Source organism: Patagioenas fasciata, chromosome 4, assembly GCF_037038585.1.
Source record: "Patagioenas fasciata isolate bPatFas1 chromosome 4, bPatFas1.hap1, whole genome shotgun sequence".
NCBI lineage: Eukaryota > Metazoa > Chordata > Aves > Columbiformes > Columbidae > Patagioenas > Patagioenas fasciata.
In genome coordinates, this window is record NC_092523.1 from 79,817,267 (window position 1) to 79,839,047 (window position 21,781).

At 40.4% G+C, this 21,781-nt stretch overlaps 1 protein-coding gene across 9 annotated transcripts in view; it reads left to right on the forward strand.

Moving 5' to 3' along the window:
- The window catches only part of GRID2 (glutamate ionotropic receptor delta type subunit 2), a 554,341-nt gene that overhangs the window by 449,982 nt on the left and 82,578 nt on the right, over positions 1-21,781 (forward strand). For all 9 annotated transcript variants that reach the window (XR_011738959.1, XR_011738960.1, XR_011738961.1 and 6 more), the window contains one exon: positions 3,593-3,905. Coding sequence is in view for 4 of the 9 variants with exons in the window: in XM_065837720.2 (XP_065693792.1) it covers positions 3,593-3,905 (313 nt within the window). In the remaining 5 variants the exon portion in view is untranslated. The remainder of the gene's footprint in view (positions 1-3,592; positions 3,906-21,781) is intronic.

Below are 21,781 nucleotides of genomic sequence, written 5' to 3' on the forward strand. Positions count from 1 at the left end.
AATGTGCCCGTGGGAAAGGTCAGTAGGCTTTCCAGCATGGCTCTGGACCTCCCAGTGATATTCACATCCATCAGCCGTTGTTTCCCATACGCAACCATGTTACCTCATTTGCTAGGATATTTTTCCAATGAGGAGCCATCAGGAGGAAAATATCATAGAGAAAACTATCTGATTGCACTTAGGTCCATAGGAAAAAAAAAAGGTAAACTAAATACAGGCCTAAACATTTCTAAAAGAAACCACAAGCCAAGTAGAAGCCTCTTATAAGGCTCTTTTTAATGCGTCTTGCTAAGGGGAGTAGTACAGGAAAGAAGGAAGCATGAGGGGAGGAAAAGCAAGAAGAACAAATAATAACTGAGTAAAAGGAGAATTATTTGGATGTATGTGTGTTAACTTGAGCAAAAGTGTCTCTGTGATTCATTTTTGCATGTCCCCATTAATAACGATGTAACGTGTGGGACTGTGGTTTATTGCTTCCAGCATTCATTGAAACCTGATTTAACGCTGGAAATTGATAAAATGAAAGGCCTCACGGGAATAATTTAAAGTAGATTCATTTATTTTCCCTGTTCTTGATCACGAAACATAGGAATCAACACAAGATTGCTTTTTATGTGTATGAGATGTGCTTGCGAAAGCAATAGCATCAGGGCATTTCAGGGATTTATGGGCTTTGCTGATGAGCTGGTTCTGTGACACCGGTGACAATGCTATCACACCCAGTTGGTCATTTCTTCTGGGTTTTCTAATTCTGGTAACGTTGCTTTACAACGATCTCAGGAGAGCTGCTGTTAACAGATACAAATTGCTAGACAGGTCACGTGAAGAAAAATAATGCCCTCTGCTGTTTTTTTTAGTGGGTTTTAGGAGTCAGAGGAGTTTCATTCATCAGAAAAGTGTTAAACAGACATCTAGGATGCTGATGGTTGGTTTTGGCAATGCGAAAACTTAGTGAGTGGGGAGTTTTACTTGTTTATAATTCAGATTGGCAGCTTTTCATCTAAATATTGACATAATTGTGTGCATTTGCCTTTCTGTCTCAGAAACACTAAGCGAACCTTGACTTGTTCAAACGGATGTCTTCTCTGATCCAATTTGACGTGTTAATGACAAGCGTTTGATTTTTTCCGTCTTCCAAGTTTGATACAAGTTGACAGGATCTATATGTAATTAAGAACGCTCACCATCAGTAGATCAACTGTTAGGTTAAGCCTAAGCTTTGCTGTGCGCTAAACCTGTAGTCTTCCGGTAAACTGATGTTTACCGTTCGATTTAGTTTAGAATATGAGTTGTCATATTTTAGTATAACCTTTATTTTTTTTAAAACAGCTCAGTACAGAGGTACTGAGAGGCCAGGACTTAATTCTCTCCTGTCTGTTTTTTACTCTACTACCACTCTTTAATTGCAAGACGTAATTATATCACGATTGCTACTGCAGTATGGCAAAGAAAATGCAACCTTTCCATTGGGACAACGTTGTTCCTCTGCCATAGATGGCTGATAACCACAGTGGAACCACAATGCGGTGCAATTTGGAGATGCTGCTCCCCAGAGATGTAACATAGCATTTCCACAAATGCCATGTACTGTATTCAGTGTAGTTCATAGAGAAATAGGTTTCCCTTTTAAAAGGGTGGGGAGAGCCAGAAAAAATTCTATTATTCATTTCTACACTCATCTGTTATTTGATAAAAGAATCTTTGCCTATGTATATTGCTTTTCAGTGGAGAATCTTTAAACATCTTACAAATACAGCCTGAATTAGCACCTCACAATAATCTGGTGCAGTAGGGCAATACTTTAGTACCATGCTGGTAATTAATAACACAGCTAAAGTTAAACAGCAGGGATTTTTGTTTCCATGTGTCCTTAACCCTGAATTCCTGTTTGACTTTTTGATGTATTTTTGGGAAAAACAAAAATAAACGTACTTATTCATTAAGTATAACCGTATTTTCCTGTTTGATACTATTAGTATAGAGCGTTGGGTTTTTACGTTTGTATTCACAATTGTGGAAAACTGTTGAAATTTTCCCTTGGATTACTGACCGAGTTTGCTGGTGCCCATGGGCAAAGGGCACTTAGATCATCACTCACAAAACCTTGTTTGGAAGGGACGTGAAGTGAATTGATAAACCGTGTTTTCAGTTGTGCGCGTCAGCACAGCTTCACTTAAGACACTAGAGAATCTCACCCCCAAATTAAAGCTGAATAATTCGTGCCTTTTAAGCAAATGAATGTTTTCAAACACTTTTGTTTGCCCAAATCATCAGCCGCCAGCTATCTCCTGCCACTGTCTCAAGCCAGCTAACAATTAGTAGGAAGTTAAAGTAATATGGTTTAAATCAAAGTCTTAAGTGTGCTGTGATGAAGTGTGTTTGTACCATGGGTGGCAGAGTGTTTTGCAGGTGGTATTAATAGAGCCCAGGTGATTTGCAAATTTGGTTCTAATCAGTTTCAGCTGCCATACCTTCCCACTTAATATTTCACATCACATTTCTAAGGAGCTGGTAATTTCTGCTTTCTTTGGGCAAGAAGAAAGAGATTCAAGAGAGTTAATAACATTTGACACAGTACTTTCAAGCCTTTGTGCTGTTCTCACCCTCTTCCAAAGGACCACACACGGCTTCAGGCAGAACAGAAATGGATTGAATCAAACTAGTAGCGGCTTCAAGTATTGTAAGTGGTCTTTTTCATATTAAAAGATCTAGAATTCACAGCCTTTTTGTTCGGTATTTGGGCTTTTTAAAATTGTGTTAATGTGTCTGCTTTGAATACCCTTTCTTGTTTTCGCTGCAGTTCTAATTGTACGAGCAAGAAGTAAAATAGCACCTACTGTAGTTGTGCCCGGTGTCTCTGGAGGCCCAATATCCAGACATGCTGTGAAATACAATGGTTAGATCAAGGAATGTTATTCATCTGCTTCTCATCTGAAATGGGTTCTTTAAATTTAGAAGAATGTAGATGGCACAAGTCTCGGGTAGCTGCAGGACATGTTGGCGTGGAGAGGAATTGCTTAGCAGGAGCATATAGAGCAATTAATAGTAAAGGAACCGCGTGGAATATCTGCTCTTCTGCACTTCAGACTCTGCAGTCAAAATTGATGTTTTTTCAGAATGTCAAGTTGCCCCCAAAATCCCAGGATATCCAAGATGCTCTTTGGCATGCAGTGGCCCTTTGTCATGATCACCATGTCACCAAAATTTTGGATATCGTGTGGCTCCTCTGATTGGAAAGGCCATACACAAGGTCTACCTTTTCCCACAATGACCATGATGGCTTCAGTAAGCCAGGCTGAAAAAAATGACCAGAAGTAGATTTCCGCTGGCTGTTATCTATATTTGAAGTATTTTGATTCCTTGGAAAACGAAGTGCCCAAGTCCACCGAGTGAGGTTTGCTTACAGAAACTGACAGACGGTACAGTTATACTGTCCAAGCTTTAGTCACATTTCTGGGACCACATATGGGATGCTTAAGATTTCAGTCTTGGCATCTGCTTCTCCGTAAGTTTAGCTGCTACAAAGCACAGGGGAACCAAGATCTTTCCTGAAGCTTCCACTTATGCGTGTTCTCTCTCCCGCTTTCCTCAGAGAGCTGATATAGGGATCTCTGCCCTGACCATCACCCCCGACAGGGAGAACGTGGTGGACTTCACAACGCGTTACATGGACTACTCAGTGGGCGTGCTGCTTCGCAAGGCGGAGAAGACAGTGGACATGTTTGCCTGCTTGGCCCCGTTCGACCTCTCCCTGTGGGCGTGCATCGCCGGCACTGTGCTGTTAGTGGGGCTACTGGTCTACCTCTTGAACTGGCTCAACCCCCCGCGCCTTCAGATGGGATCCATGACCTCCACAACTCTCTACAACTCCATGTGGTTTGTCTACGGATCCTTTGTGCAACAAGGTAAGAGACGAGAGCAAACCTATGCATCCTCCGCATTGCTGCAGAGACCTTCATCTTCCGCGTCTCCCTCCCGTGGCCCACGGGGGACCGGGAGCACTGGAAAACCTTGTGCTATAAGGTTTCTGAGGCATTTGGCTGCCCAGTGTGGGAACCATGAGAAGTTCAGAGCACTGCATGCCATCTTCTTTGTATCTGTAGTTGTCTAATGAGAGAAAGATGATTTTTTTTCTTTCCTCAGGTTAAAAAAAAAAAAAAAAGAGTATTTCTCATATCTGCTGAAAAATTACTCATAGTTAATGTGAGCGCTGTGTTCTTTCACAGTCAGACAGTGAATGTTGGGATTTGGCTTTTGAACTAAGTTTAGACTAGTCACCAGTGTTAAATGATCTTATTGTATCTGATGATCTCCCTCTTCTGATTTATCGCAATTTCTTACGTAAAGTTTCGGCTCAACCCTCTCTGGCCCCCCTGGATGCTCTCTCAATCCCCTGTAGCATCTGGTGGAGCCCAGGCTATTCCCCAGTTCGGTTTATATTCCCAAGTCCTTCACAGCCTACTTCTTCTGGCAGAGCTTAAACCACACGTTCCAAAGCCATCAGGGACTAGAGATCTGGGTTGGGTACATACTACTTAAAATTCAGGTCTACAAATTCGGATTGTATTGCAAAGTGGAATAAGAAAATACAGCTTCCTACAAGAACAAAGAAGATTTAGATAATAACACTTGACAACACAACAGAACAAATACCTTCCGGCATAGGCGTGTAATCGTTCATTAGTCCCTACCAGCAATGCCGATACACCTGTTTTTAATTGCATGGAGCACCTGCTCTACAAAGAGCAATGTCAACTGCAGCCTCAAAACTCCCAGTTTTTTAGATTTTACCATGAACTTGGATGGAAATCTGTAGGTCAAACTCGTTTTCACCAGGGGCCACATCAGCCTCATGGTTGCCTTCAAAGGGCCAAAGGTAATTTTAGGTCTGTATAAATGTAGGGCTAGTTACACTGAAAATGAGTTTGACACTCATACTGTAGGTGAAAGTATCAAATTTATGTAACGCTGGCAAGGTGTCATTTAGAAAAGGTATTATTCCCTGTTAGAAACTATCAAATGGCATCCAAAAAGCTAAAGGCATGCGGGAAAATTGAGTGTGAAACACCTAGAAGGTAAAAAAGCTAAATTAACACTACCATCCAAAAAAAAAAAGAAGAAAAGATGAAGTTGAGAATTTCCACAAGAGGGATCGTTTTAAACACGTTGACCTAGACACGTTACTTTTAAAATTCTAATTTGCGTTGATATCACTGCTCAATGCACATTATAGCGAATTCTAGCTGAGGAAGGCTGAAGATATTTTGGTGTTTGTTGTGAATTTTATTTTTTTTTAAGAAAAACCAAAGACTTCGGAGCCAGCCGAGAGTTGCAGGCGTTTTTTGAATGTATGTGGGTGGGTTTTCTTTCTGTCCAAAATATTCCCAGTGTAACTGTGTAGGGAATCCAACTGTGAGCGAGCAGTTGGTCTGTTACAGAACTAGACTCATTACATCTGTCTGCCCGTTAGGTTCAAACTTGTGAATTAGTTTTTCTACTGCATAAATGCGAGTAATTTTGCATAGGTTTATTGCCTGGTATTAGCCTTAGCATCCCTGCTATGCTCCAAACATCATTAGTCCCTAAAAGCTTTATAGGAGACTGCCCAGAAAAGGTTTAAAGGAGGCAAAGCCAGTTTAATCACATGCGTCAGTCTCCTGTGTTATTGTTAGAATTGTTTGCCTTATATCTATTCAAGTAAACCTGTATTACCCAGGGTCCCAAAGTTTCCAAAGTCTTAGGTCCAGAGTAGGAGCCCACAGGAGGTGCCTTCAATGGATGTTCAGTGGCTTACAAATAAAAGGGGGTTCTGATCAGTCAGTAAAAATGAGTGTTTGAAGGGGGGGTTAGAGGGAAGCCTTGAATTAAGCACGAAGATGAGGAAGAAATAAGGTGAAAAGGAGTGGGACTAGATGATAAAAAGCAGAGTTTACTGGCTGGGAGGAAAGGCAAAGAAAAGGAATTCACTCAAGGAGGTTTGCATCACTCCCCGTGGTGAGAAGGTCAGGAGATGCATCTCAGTAGAACCTGCTGGGGGGACAAGGCAGCTGGGAGCCCCAAAAATGTTATGGGGCTTCGGAAAAACAAATTCACGGAACCTGGAAGGTGAGAGGCTTTTATTTACAGAGAGAGAGATCTTACCACCCTGCCAAGTGGGTTTTCAGCACAACCCTTTAGAATCCACTAGAATAATATAGAATATTCACTTGGTTCCTGCTGAGCGAGGGGCAGCCTTAGGCACATCTCGCCTTCAAACAAGAAGCATGGTCCTTCATTTGCTAGAAGGAAGAATTACAAAGATTTATAGGGTTGATACTAAAGTATATGAAACTTAACAACCAATTTATAGACTCAGGAGGCCTCAGAAATCCAGTGCGAAAGAGTAAGAAATCCATTTATAATGCCAGCCTGTATTTCACATTCAATTTGAATATAACAAAAACTGTATTAGCTGAAGCGTTATTGTTTACTAACCCTTGTGAATACAGACAAATGAAAGTAATTTCCATTGACAGGCTAACTGGCTATTGTAGTAATTTTGCTTCTGTTTTCACTCATCAGCCCTTCATTCAGCAGCAGAACTCTGCAGGTTCGATTTGGTTTGGAATACCAAATCTGTTGCTATTAATGGTGACTGGCATATCTTAAGTGTGGCAGCATGGGCCGTTTCAAATACTGTCACGTTCGCTTAAGAAGCCTTTCAGATGCCGATTTAAAACATGACAAGGTACTCATTTTGGTTATCAAAACACACAGCCAAAGATGCTTTTATATCCTGCGCTCAGAGAAACAAAGCAGCGTGAACTGAGGATTGCGTTGGGCTCTTAGTCTGAGTCTATGGGGCGCGTTCTGGCGTCGTCTTCTCCTTCTGTCCTCTAGACGCAGGAAAGAAAACAATTCGCTTGTTTCTTCTAAAATAGGTGAAAACGCTGCAGATTTTCCCAGGTAGCTTTGGTCTGCTGTGTCACTTTAGGTTTTATTTCAGCCTTGACTCTGATGCCCTGATGAAATTCTGTTAACAGGTTTTAACCTTTGGCAATTTTTGGAGCATCAGAGGAAAAAAACGATGTCATTGTCTGTAGACCAGACTCAGCACAGACCGGTCTAATAGTTTTTAAGGCAGGTCTATGATTGCTGTCATACTCGGTAGCATAATTGTAATTGTTTCCTTGAAGGTAGACTGAAACTTGCTGTCACTGTAGCTTAGATCATTTAAACTTGGCTCTTGAACTTGGCTTCTCTTCTCTCTTCTCTTCTCTTCTCTTCTCTTCTCTTCTCTTCTCTTCTCTTCTCTTCTCTTCTCTTCTCTTCTCTTCTCTTCTCTTCTCTTCTCTTCTCTTCTCTTCTCTTCTCTTCTCTTCTCTCTGTTGGAGTGACTGGTCTAAGTACCATTTTGAGACTATCATAGTATAGAGATATATTTTCTTTCGGTTGCCCTTTTAAGTTTATGTTCATCGCAGAGATCAGTGTATGTACTTATATACATTATTTTTGCCATTTTAAGATACGTGTGATTTTGGATTAGGAGATAGAATTTTGAAGGCAGAACTGCAATGTAACTGGGGAGCCTCATTAATCTAAAAGTGTGTAAACTGCAAGGTGTTTTCTTTTGGTTTTTATTCTGTACTCAAACCTTTCATTTGAACAAAAGAATTATGATCAGTGCATTGAAATTCTTTGCCTTACTACCCAATATACCCACTGAATCTGCAATACGCTGTGGTCACTAAGAAGGCAGAGACTTTTTAGTGGTGTTGGCCATGCAGTGCTGTGGTTTACATGAAAAACAAACTCATCCAGGCACGAGATTCTGTAACACACATCTGTCATCTCAGAGATCCTTATTTATGTCTAAAGATGAAGCAAGTTATATTGAAATTTAGTGTTGTGGCTTCTGAATTAGTTCTTTTCGACTTGCTCATCTTAGAAAACGAAGTAGCAGAAGCTCAGTATTTTGCTTCTTTTCAAACCTAGATTTTACCGCTTGGACAAAAAAATGTTGCCCTGGTATTGTTGCTGTTCCCTCCAATTTCGCCCTCTTTAGAACGCGCCGATGTTGGAAATCTGCCAGGTGAACAAGGACCAAAGAGCTGTTTTGGGGAGGAAATTAGGTTTACTAAAACCGTGATGGAGATGAACAGAATCGAACCACTGCAATGGCAGAATGTCTATTTATTCTTGCTGAGAACTTGGTTAAATCTCTGGAAGGTTTTCTATTAGCTTCCTACTACTTTATGGGCTCTTGTTATGAAATACTCTAGAGAGCGTTCTGCTCTCACCGGTGCTGGAGAAAACCAATGATTTAAGAAACAGAAGTTGAAGATTTTGCTATTCCCAACCCTTTTTGTATAATAGGTGGGTTTTTTGAGGCAGATGAAATGTTGCGTGATTTTTAGCAAGAACTTGCAGAGGAATCTTCTAGAGGATTTGCTTTGGAGAGCAGCACTGAAAAGCTTACTTAGTTCAATAGAATTAAAGTGAATGTAGACAAAATAACGAAGTTACACTGAAAATTACGATGGTTTGTATTTAATAGAAAAGACATGATAGAAAGACTTTGTCTCTTATCTCTATTCATTTTACTATGTCTGAATTGGGCCATCAGAATTGTAAATTGTGCAGGTAAAGATGCAAGGCTCTGTTTCCCTTGGAAATGTCTGTAAGAAAGAGGACCAGACAGTTGGGTTTTGGTGGAGTTTGGTTAGTTGGGGTTTTTTTGCTATATTAGGAAATATATTAAAAATGGTTGAATCATCGAAGATTTAATCATTTCACAGTGACTGCAACAAAACAAACATTTCTTATAGTTTTATAAATAGGGTTTGACCATAGGATAATCGGTGATTCAGGTATTACCCCCAACAATATTATTTTCTTCAGAGATCTTGATACTTTTGCTTAACCTAACCAAGTTAGGAGATGAATGATGTGAAATCCCCCCTTATTTTTGGGTTAGTTTAAGATGCCGCTCACAACCGCAGGTTTTGCTTGGTCATCGCTGGTGTCAGTAATGGCCAATTATGTTCATAATGCCCAGTAAATGAGCAAATCTCACTGTTTGCCTTGTTTAAATTACATTTCATAAGAGCAATAAAATGGACCTCAAGCCTTGGCACTTCTAAGTCATTATAATACTTCTCGGATGGGTAAAGCTGCTCGGGCTTGTTCCTTGTATTACCACCCAAGACCTGAGCTAATTCCCCTGAAATGCGCTACCTGGCGGGTGCTGTTGCTTAATAAATGACTCTATCTCGCTTATCCCCGTCTGCAGGCAACCATTACGCTCTGGCAACGTATTTGAGATTTTCTCTTAATTAACTGTACACCCGTCTCTATGTATTTGATATTGAGGGGAAAACTCTAGAAGTGTTTTGAAAGAAATATGTTAGAAATCAATTACGTCTTCACATGGAATATTTAGTAGTGAGACCTAATTGTTTTTTAAGCTTAGCAAATCAAACAATATCCAGTATAAAGGCTTTAGGACTGAGACCTAGTTACTAATTTGGACTCTGCATCTCATCTGCTGACCGACCATAGAAACTTCATGTAGTATCTCGTATATCAGTTCTCTATTGTAAAATGGAAATATTACCTTGTTTTCTTTCTTAAAACATGTTTTACGTCTTGTGATAGGAAGCAACACTTGAATCCCAGTGTCATTAATTAACAATTTTAATCGCTCTTCAAACTAATGCCAGGTCTTGACATGTTCCTGAAACAAGAGGAACAGACTTGCTGGGCCTAAAATGCACCGCACTAAGCCGGGCAAATCAAACTCAGATACCAAACACGTTAGGAAATGAACCAGCCTCCACGTTTTTCTAGCGCCAACACCAGCAGATATATTTGTGGCATTATAGTTCCACCCTTAAACATCAAACATGCAAATTCTCATTTTATTATGTTAGATTTAGGCTTCTCTATTAGTATGTATTTTCTGCATGTCTCAGCCCAAAAAGCACCTTCATTCCCCTAGAACTAGCTCCAAGCCTGCCTAATACACTGTGAGAAGGTGATGTATGTCTGGCTATAGTGTAAATGCTGATCAAGACCAAATGAGCAAAAGGAAACATAGAACTGGATGTCTGTGGCATCTCTCCATCTCTCAAATGCATCCGAAGGTGAATATTTTACTTAGGACAGTTTCTTTAATTGCTGTGGTTTCTAACATGGCTTTATATTGTATTTGGGTAAAGAATGGATAAGATAGATTCAGATGAAGTAATCAGTTTTGACTTTTTGGAGTTCACCTGTGTATAACACATATTTAATTGAGATATTAGCCAGGAACTGAATGTTTTTGGTGCTTTGGAGGACTACAGCCCACGTTTTTGTCTGCAAAGATGTTTAGAAGCTGAAGAGGTAAGCCTTATTTGCCTTGCTATTTGCTTTTGCTGCATAGCAGCTTACGATGAAGTTGGCAACTTTGGCTGTTTAAGGTAGGAAGGAAGTGAGAAATGGGTTTTAGCTTTATTAAAAACACTCCCCCTCTGCTCGGGTGAGAGCAATTTCATTTACAAACTGCTCAGCTTTTTTCAGCAGAGGATGTCCAAGGGTTAAGAGGTGCACACGTGGTGCTTTTCAGTAGGCTGAAATTAATGTGGAAAGGAAGCAAATAACGATACCAAATGAATATTTTGATTAAGTTAACCAACCTGTTGCTTCCCCTGATTGCTGAGATGAAGGTCCACTCTCAGCCAATGCAGGAAAATGAGAGCTGTTGGGGTTTTTATTTGTATTTTTTATGTAGTCAGCTTCCCAGGGAGCAAATTAAGAGGATTGCCTTCATTACTGCAGCATCCTGGTGGAGGAACCTCCTGCTGCTTCATTTTTATTCTTCCACTGTCAATAGAGGAGGGAGAGATCATAAAGGAGGACTTTACCTTTTCAGTGCTTTTGAAGCTGGTGAGGTGGGGTTGGGTTCAAAACGTGTGATGCAGACACAAACGGAGATGAAGGAGCACGTGGGGTTTGGACTGAAGAGTCTGCTTTCCCCCACACTAGGAGAAAGACAACAATGCAGAGGAAAGGTAGGAAATAAAACCTTCTGTAAACAGGCTGATAAGGAACGCTGATAATCTATTGAGTGGGAGTGTTGGTTGTTCATGCCTGGATATAAGCACATATTCTGTTCTTACAATAACTTCTTTCATTTCTGTGTCTGTCCTTGCTATCCAGTGAAGTCATCTTGGAGTCGCTTTTCACTTCTACCAAATCCAAGTCATGATCTTCAGCAGGGCGATATTCAACTTTCAAACATAATCATTCGTATTAGTGACTTCCATCACTAAAGGATATTATGGAATTATCCTTAGTGAAGCTTAAAAGGTTGAGGGTTTTCTTCTTCCCCCTGTTCACCGTGAGCTGCCATAGGATTAGTTTAGGGCACTGTGAGTTTTAGAGATCGCTGTGATAACAACGTCACTGGATGTACTGAAGTGGAATTTTAGCCTAAATTTTAAAATGTGTTATTTTGGAACATAATTAGAGCGCTCCTGCGTTAGTTATGATTGAATTCCGTAAGGTTAGGAGTTCGTTGCAGAGAAGCACTCTGAAAATTAAAGGATAACTAGAATTAGTGGCGTGAAAACTGAACTGATGTGTCCGAGGTGTCAGTGTTTTACTTGCCTCGAAGTAGTTGGGTGCCACTGTGATGACGGACGCTTGGAAATCTTGCAAGAACAGATTTATAAAACGTTTCATAATACTTTAAAGTTCAAGCCAAAAAACTATATTTCGGCGTGGGATCTTTTTAAAAAACTCTGTTTGCCCCCAAAGTCTGGAGTCACAGAGCTGTGTAGAGGCTAAAAAAGAAAAAATATGGGAAAAAGTACCTGTCAAAAGACAGAGAGGCTTTATTGGAATTATTGTTTGTCCTTCTGGTCCCACTGAGCTGGCTTTTGTTTTGCTCGGTTCCGAGCTGCTCAGTTGCAGCCAAGGGGGACTCTCTCCCTCGTGTTCATAATGTCCTCCCTGGCAGGCTTTTCTCTTTAATTCCTCATTAATGCCATTGTTCGGCTCACTGTTACTGGATGTCCAGATGGCCTGTTTCCAGTCCGTTGCGCACAGTTCTTTTTGCCGTCCCCGAACGTCCTACGTATGACACTGCCGGTAGTCTATGGAAAGGCCACCGCTAGGCCAAACTCTTTGTGACAACTGCTTAACCGCTTATGAATATGAACCATAGATGATAACTGTGCTTGTTTGTTTAAAGCTTTAGAGCATTTATATCCAGCCATTAGGGAAACTGGGTCTCGGCATCTCTTGAAATCTTAGAAGGTTGCCAGTGTGTGAGGATATTTTAAGATCAGGTGACAACGTTCTCTGAAATAATAACATGTACCATCTTGATGCGTTCACAGCCGCTGCAAATAGTGCCCTGTGTTTGCCTCTGCACGCGTGGGCGTTTATATCATGTGAAATTATTGTCCTATGTTGCAGAAGTGGCAGTGGAAGATTATCTGGTCAGAACTTCTTTTGGGAAAGCAGCTGTTGGTAGAATTGCTAGGCTTGTTGCGCAGTTATTTGCGATTATGTATTGGGTAACCCCAACATTAAATTTGAAACCTTGCTAAGTCTTGTGATAAAACAATGCATTTCAGTAGCATTAATATGAGAGATTTTGGCCAACTGACTCATTAGAGATGAGCACCAAGCCTCACAGTTCCAATACGGTCACAGTGATCGCAATCAAAATATTTACTTTCAAATATCAAGACTTGCGTGAATATTTTAGCATTTGAATGTGTTTATTGTAAGTCTAGTAATGCTGCATCTAAGAGCTCCCGGTAACTTCAGCACATACAAGCAGATGCCTCCACTTCCAAACTTCAGATGCAGTCTTTACTCTTCTTTTCTAACAACAGCAGAAGAGAAAAAATGAAATGCACGTTTATGATGCACTTCCCACAACGTTTAGAAGCACTGTGATGTCTGTCCATCCCCTGCCTCTGTGTAATTCCATTGCACAAGTCAAAACAATGTATTGGCATTAAATTACTGACCGCTGTATCTAACATTTTCTTTTATCTATGACGCGCTTTGATTTTCAATTGAAAATGTCCCATCTTGCTAATTCTGCAGAAAGACAGAATTTGACCGCTAATATCTGAAAGAAGTCTTTTATCTTGTGGGTTTTGGCTTACAAGTCAGGAATTAATTCCTATAGCTCTTGAAGATCCATACCGTAAATACCACGTAATAGAAATGTGAATGTGATTGATGGACATTTTTGAAGTGTCACCAACCATTTGCTCCATGGTGCTATGACACTCTTCCCTTCTCAACTTTTGCCTCCTTGTCAACATTTTGGTGAGATGGGTGGAAAGGAATTATTTATTGTTGGGAAGGGAATTATAAATGTAATATAACTAATACGTTGTGCTAACACCATTTTAATCAGGTAATTATTAAAGGACTGTTTGGCCTTTAAGGACATTGATTTAATGGGAATTAATTTAGTGATTGAGCACTGTTTGTGTAACATTATCATTGCTAGTGATGCAGAAAATTGGAATCTCAGCTCAGCTGAAAAGGAGTTAGACTTTCCATTATCACGTTAGATCCCTTTCTTCTGGAATACAGTTATTAGGTCCTTTTTTTAAAACCTTCAGTATACATTTAAATGTTTGGGTTTTATCTAAAAATTCCTGAGTAGAAAAGTAAGTAAAAACGTTCATCATTGTACTGTTCTCACTTTTAATTAGAGGCTTGAATTTGTGTTTAATAGAGCCTTAAACAAAGTCCATTAGATTTTGGGGTTGACTTTCTGTTACCTCATCCATGAAAAACATCTCAGTTTCGTTCTGTGCAAAGCCTGACCATTGTGTTTAGGATGAATAGGGGTTTGGTTTGTGGAAAGGTTTTATGGCTGTGAAAAAGCAGCGGCTTTTAAAAGTAGCAGCAGGCGGAGTGCAGTCCTATCTGGATTATTCCGAGTCCTGCACAGTAGTAGCGTAGCAGTGATTTTAAAGAGAATCCGACCCATTCTTCCTCAAAATGAGAATGGGGAACATTCTAGAAAGCCCGCATTCAGTGTCTGAAGATTAAAACAGAATTAAATCTGACCTTTATAGGTACAACACATGTTGTGTGTGGCTGCCCTCCTTGATTTGCCCTTAGTAGTGCTATTGGCACAAATTACTTTTCAGCTTTATAGAGCTACTGACTACTGTTGTGTATAAATTAGATGCAGGGAGAAAAGAGGGGCTCGGCATAAACAAGCGATTGGAAGCATGATGTCAATAGCTGTATCTGCAGATAGATTCATTCTGAAACAAAATTGTAATGGAGGATGTCTGTTACGGTTCCTGCTGTATCTTGGCAGCGTTTTACAAGGGAGTCTGGTGGCCGAATGTTCGCCCTCTGCCACTGGAGTGAAGCTGGCGCGGTGGAGACAGCAGCTGGGCAGGCTGGGCGTTTGAAGACAGATAGAAAAATAACTTGGTAATAGAAGTAGCAGAGATTTAAGCTTACGGACACTCTGTAGGTTGCTAACCCAGGCGTGACTCAACGCTGTAATGGGCCGAAATGCTTTGCCCTGGGTAGCGCTGGGGCATTTTCTAGTTTCAGAGAGAAGGTTTCAAAGAACAGGACTGACGATCCTGTTTTTCAAGCAGAATAGCTTGTGAGCAGTTGTTTGGACCGTCTTTTGGGTATTTCTATTTGATCCTCAGGTTATGTGTCAAGGCTCTCTGGCCAGGTTTATGAGATGGTTACACTGGGTTGCAACTTGATGAAGGTTTAATGGCAGTGCCACCGGTCCACGATTAGTCCCAGCATTTGAAATCTCAGCATGGGTAATCTCTTCCTATTAATGAGGAGCCAGAGCTGAGCAATGAGCCTTAGTATATGAGTCGAATGCCAAAGGCACATCCGCACAGATGCACGGCAGGAGCAAACGAAGGCTTTTCAGAGGGAGTTTTCAAGATAGGAAATATAACTTGGAGGCGATTACTGGCCAGCAGTAACCAAGAGAGACAAGGCAGCCTGGTAATCTCTCCTTCAGATCGGAGCTGGCTCATCCTGGCCTCCTTGGTAGGGGAGACAACATCTACCTGCACAAGGTTGTGCAGATGCCTTCAGGTTATCTGGCCCCCAGAGTTGGTGATAAGGATCTATACGCATGTATAAGATACAGCTTCTCAAACTATTTTACACGTTTCAGATGAGTAAGAGTGATTTGAAATATGCCCGAAGAAGAAGGATCGTCTCAGATATTTTCCCTGTCACATAAAAGAGGAGAAATAAATGAGGAGAGCTTTGGTTTGCAGATCATTGCTTCCCTTCTGGGAGGGCAATGAGGGCAGTGCTTCCCACCCAGCTGAAAGGAAAGTATCTTCCAGGAAGCAAGTGCAATGATATTAATCAGGGTGTCATTACACTAATGACAACAAAAGGGAGAGAGTAATTGATTGTTTAGTTTGGGAGTAAGACATTAAAAAATCAGGGCACCAAACGACAAAGCTAACGCGTTCTTTAATTACCTATAGACCAGCGCCAGAAATCTGAGTCATAAAAAAGAACAACTGGAATTACTCACGAATATAGATTTGGCCTTCGTGGTGTTACTAAAATCCAGTAGGAACATATGTCACTGTGAAGTACTGAAAGACAGATGGACAAGGTGGGCAAAAGGGCAAGACGAGTGTCACTATGTCAAAATGGCATTAGGTATTTCAGAGGCACTGAGAACTTACAAAGTATTGATCTTTATTTCTTGTAGGACCGTGTGCTAATGGTTGGGGCACAAAATGAGATGGGAGTCAGTGTCTGGTGTAGAGCACCAAATCACACTGGAGTAGAGGATGATGGGCTCCTCTAGAGCATATCTGTAATGTATCAAGGAAAATGTGAGCTGTAATAGGGGTATTCAATCTGAATGATGTATTTCAAGTCTCAGGCTGCCCATGCTGAAGCATCTTGAATGCACATATAGAGCAGATGGAAAGAAAAAGGAACATTGATCGTACCACGGAGTTAGGAGCTACAAACTTGATGAAAAATGGCACGGAGAGCAAGTGTACCCAGAGGTGAGGTTGAGTTGAGAACAACAGGAGGGAGGGCTTGGAAAACTTTCTTAGAAGCTAAAGCAACCTTAATGATCGTGGTGTGTTAGGTGAAGGCGATACCATTCCAAATAGTTACGCCAGAAAGGCAATAAATATTTCTCTTCCATGTTTGTGAAAAAGCAGATTAAATACTTTCCATGTCAAGAGCAGCTCTAGAGGATGTTAAATGGCAGGTGCTAACATCAGACGTTTTTAAATCAGCAAATCTGAACTGATTTCACCCTAACATTTTAAAAGAGCTTGCTATGGAGCTTCCAGGACCATTATTTGTGGGTCCGAGTCCTGGAGCATTGGGCGGGTTTTAGAAAACTGACCAAAAAACCCTAGTGTAAAACCTAAAGGCCAAACTGAATATTCAACTCAACTGTTTATTCCATCTTAACATATGGATGGAACAACTTGAAAGACTTCACAAATATAAATAGACACTCAACAGTTCCAAAAGATACCACCATTAAAAAGTTTGGTACTAAATATGTGTATTTGCATAGAACATTGGTATTTCTCCAAGAGTGCAGCAACGGTCTCTTGTCCTTGTCTACCAGGAAGACAGACATTAAAAAAAGTATCTAATATTTCAAATGGTAAGATTGATGAGTTCCAACTTTTCCATGAATTTGCAATGGACTCACTAAGTTATTTTGATGGTAAACAGAAGAAGATACGAACATTTCTAAACATTTCAACATGTTTCAAATATCTTTTTTGAAGTGTTTTTTGCTTCTCCTTTGCTTCACATTTATTTTTAGGAGACTAATAGGTGAGAGTGTCTTGACAATGAAAACCCCTGCTGCATGTGACTTTCACTATTTTATGTTTTAAAAGATTGCTTGAGCGTTTGGATTTGATGGAAGCTTTTATAATCACTCTAGTAAAAGCGGTTCCCTTCCAATCCTACTACAACAGTAAGACCTGAAGGAATGATTAATATGTGAAACAAAATACCTGAGTGCCTTTTTTCATATGTAAGTTTTAAAAAAATAATAAAAATCACTACATGTTAATAAAACCAAAATGCTAGGGAAGAAACAGTTGGTGCGGTGAATAAAAACAATAGCTGGCTCTTGAGCTTGCCCAGACCTTGTAGAACCTGGCCACCAGCCCTACCCTGTGCTTAGTTCCTCCCTGCCCTCAGTCCCCTGCAATCTGCCAATATTTGCAAGGCTAGAGAATTCATGCACTGCTTTACAAGCTTATTTGGAAGGCATTAGCGATTCGAGGGGTTGTACTTGACTATTGGAAGAATACACGTCATGCCTGCTGTGGTCAATGGGAGCTAAGTTCAGCAGAAAACGTGGTATTACAAACTTAGATTATATGTTATGGGAATGAATACGCTCTGTACGGTTCAAGAAGGAATGGATAAGTATGGGTGAAAAATGAAAAGAAAGGAAGAAAAAATTGTGGGGAGAGATTTTCCAACAACTTCCAAGCTGCATTTATTTCACAGCTGGTGGAAATAGGTACAGGCTTCATTGACTGTAAAGTGTTTTTTTCTTGTCCTGTGCTGAATTGAACATTTCCAATTGAAAACAGGGAAGATTTTACATTATCAAGAAAGTTTTGAACAGAACAATAGTGCTAGCTAATGCCTTGAAACATTCTGCCTTTGAAGAGCTCTGCTTGGCGGAGTTTTGTAAAGATAACAGAGCTCAGTCAAACTTGAGGTTTTGTTTCTGACGGCAAAAATAGCTGAAATACAAAATACCTTTGCCTCTTTGTTAATACAAACTACTTCTCTTCCACCCACTCTCCATTAAATGTCCCTTTTACAAAGAAAACTAAAGGCGTACATTGATCTAAACTGTTTGCAACAGAACTCCACACTTTATATTTGTGCAAATGGAAATTGCAGCAGCACAGCATAATTGATGTGACTGTTCTAACAAGCTAAAGGCTAAACTGCAGCCAACTCCCAGTCCTTTGTGGCTTTTTCCAAAGGCCAATAATTCACTGAATGCGGACAGAATATTTGCAAGGAAAAGCAAACCCAAAATCTGTCCCCAGATAACCCACCCTATTATTTCTTCACCTCTCTTTTGCGAGCAAAATGAGGATCTTTGCTTTCAAGTTTGATAGCATTAGAGTTCCTCAACAAAATAGTCACAATTCACTTATTTTTTATTATGGTTCTCAAAATTTTCTGTAAGATATCGGCTGAAACTCCTCACTTAGAAATTCAGCTCACTGCACAGTCTATTGTGGCTTCGGTGATTGACGTTTGACAAAGTTATTCGCAACGGAGATGCGTTGTTGGAGCGAGAACGGTCGGATAGCAGTGATGGGGAGCACTACTGACAAATTGAGTTTTGTCTGTAATAAGAGGCTGGTCTTGGGATTTCCCTGGCAGCCGTGGTTCTTGTGGTGTCCTTCCTGGAGGACAAGGGCAGAGTCTTCTCACCCAAGGCTGCTCTTCACATCTGGAAGAGCTCCAGCAGGCTCCCCGTCCGGCTCTCGCCGCCCCCAGAAACATCATTTAGTAGAGTTATCCAATTTGGGAAGCAGAATCGTGGTGCTTTATGGCTTTTCTCTCTGCCTGAGTGCGTTTGTTGATGATACGCGTTTCAATAATTAATCTTCAAGGGCCACGATTGTTCTCAATAATCAATTCCGAGTTTTGTCAACGTTGTGCTGCCAAGCTATTGGCTTTAGTAATAATAGTAATAAAAAAGTATTTTTGAGCTATTAAGCAAATTAATTTTATGTATAAATATTGCACATTCCTGGTGCAGCTCTTCAATCGATATTAAACCAGAGAGAAACCTTATCTTGTACATTTACTGCCTGAATGACTACTAAAAAAGAGAAATGCAGCACTTCTCTAGCAAGATGACCGTCGCCAGGCTTAAGCTCAGAAATGCAGTGAAAACTCCTGCAAGAAACATTTCACCGTTTCTTCGTGTTCACAAAAAACCCTATTTTTTCTCTATTCTGATCTGAAACCCTTTCATAGTTCTGGAGTGCACAGACGAACGCTGTGTTTCTTCTGCAGGCAAGCAATTGACAGATCCCTGAGAACAAGGTGTTTGGAGAAACACCCTGTGCATTTTGAATTATTCAAATTTCGCCCAGAATTATGGAATATCAAGATCTCGCCAGGCTGTGATCCTTCATTTCCCTGTTTTGCCCGTTTTTCTCATGTTTTCAATTCTTCTACTTGCCCGCGATCCTCCCTTGCGATTTTTGACTTGAAGAAATGTTTAAACTCTGCTGCTGCTAAGGGAGAATAACTTAAGATATTACAGATCTGTATGAGAGTTGTATAGGTTAACATTTTATCTCCTGAGGTGTGTTTTTGATATTTAGGTCTGTCGTAATTATGCATTATATTGTTTGCATTGTCAAGACAATGCATTGTTTTTCTTACCTTATGATATTTAGCTTGAAGCACTTGAAAAGGAACGGGAATAAACAAGAATTCATAAGATAAGTTGCAAGTGTAAGGCTGCCATGTGAAGTAGGCCAGCACTAAAGTGGTCTAGGATTGATGGAGAGGAGCTGCATTAGATGAGAGTGGGAAGACTACAAGTAATTTCTTCCACTGTCACCTCTACGGTAATTCAGCTCTTTGAGGAAACTCCCAATGAGATTGCTTTCTGCTAGCTAGGTTTACTCTGGGAAATATCTTTCCCTTCCTGCACATGCAATCGGAATATTTTAACGGCAGATTAGATTTTTAAACGATTTTTAGTACGCATCAGAAGCGGCAGATGAATTTATACCAGTGGCTGTGGCCACAACAACGTGAGCTACAGGTAGTGCCAATGTATTGGATGGGCCAAGTCTAAAGAATAAAACATCCTCTGTTACAATTTGAGGTCTGTCTCATAAGACGACAAAGCAAGTCCAGGGGTGCTGAGCATCTTTTTTGATATCCATTTGTTTAGTGAATGGAGCTCAGTGTTTTTAAGTATGCGAGGAAAGGCTTCTTGCATCTTGGTTCCCTCCTCCCTGGCATGGTGGGTCCTGCGCATAGTTTAGCGCACAGAACATGCTGCCGTCCATAAAGATGTCTGTGCACCTGAAACTCATACCATATATTGGGAAGCAGAGCCCGGGGAGAATTACATGCATTTATTTCCCTTCCGCATGCTAATTTGGAGTCAACAGGGCTGGCTGTTAGGTCCGTAGCTCTTTTTTGTGGCAGTGTTGATAGAAAACAAATGACTGTTGCTCCCCTGAATTATTTGGTCCTCTTCTGCATTGAGAAAACGTGTAAATTTGGACGGAAAGAAAACTCTTGGAAGTTTTATCCCTTGAAACAAACCTGGGGGAGGGAGCGAAGAGGTTTCTTAAGGTGAGCTGTCACGGTGCGGGAGGTGGTTCGGCAAACAACACGATAGAACAAGACTGTATCACATTAAGTCTCCTAATAGATGCCAAAGAAATGATAGTATGGCAGGAAATGATCTCCTTTGATTTTTGTTTCTTTCTTTCTTTTGCTGGGAGGGGTGGAGTACCTTGCCTGTACTGCTTAAAAATCATGTACCTTTGCAGCTGCGGTGTCAGCCCTGCTTTAGAAATGGTGCTTTACCAAGTGTCAGTGCCAAGATTTGAGAGTAGAGGCAGGAGTGACGGATGATTTTGATGTGTATTTCTTGTACGTGTCCAAGCTTTGCCTTCAAGCTTCGTTTATTGCCTGCTGCTATACAAGGTGCAACTGTGAATTAGGAATAAGGCTCCACGAACACCCGGCCGAACTGAAAGCGCTTGGGATGACCAGAACTCACAGTTTTTGAAGTCTCAAAAAGCTTCAGCTCTAGCTGAGCTCTGATTGAGCTCTAATTGAGCGCTTGTGGCACAGCATCCTTGCTTGAAAACCAGAAGGCAGGTGTGTGGCTCTCAGTGGTCTCCTTCCTGCCATTTCATTTAGATTAGAAAAATACGTGACAACTTCAACTTTTACTAATTAAGCTGAAAAATGAAGATGCAAGGATGGGCAGGAGATGGTTGGCTTCTCCATCACTCTACCCATTTTAATTCAATACAAAGATTCTCTGCAAGGATTGGCATATGAAAGTTAAAAGGACAAAGAGCCTATTCCAATAAATTAGTATAGCTGCCTGCTCTTTTCATTTTAATAAAATAGTTTTTAAAATAAATACTCCAAAGACATTGCAAAAACTTTTGTGAAGCAGAAATATTCTATTAAAAATCATTTAAAATTTATGCGGGAGAGAAAACCAAATACTCAGATGTCGAAGTTAATGTTCATCTTCGAAAGTTCTTATATTGAATTAATATCTCCCAATCTGATCGGTAGATTCTTATTTGCGATAATTACATGGCATCTTGGAAATTAAAGGAAATTTATTTCCAGCTGCTCAAGTCTAATATAGATTTTGTCTTTCAGTGTGGGAATTCTTAAAAGGCAAAGGATTCCAATGCTTATACACCAAAAATATAAATGAATGGAGTCAGTTATTTCATATACAGTAGAACTCCATGTAACTGGAGTAGAAAAGTTCACAATGCTTTGTAGAGGTAGGACAAAATGGGCACAAAACAGGAAGGTGAGCCTTCATATTCAACTGTTCATTGAATATCTAGTTTATATATATAATAGAAAATTATTTGGGCTTGGAATGGAGATAATTGTAAATTGTATTCCCATTAAAGCTTCTTGCTGGGGAAACATCAAGGAGTTTTCATGTAGGTGAAGATCCAGCGCAAAACGCTTCCGGGTGATTGAATCTGTAACAAACTCC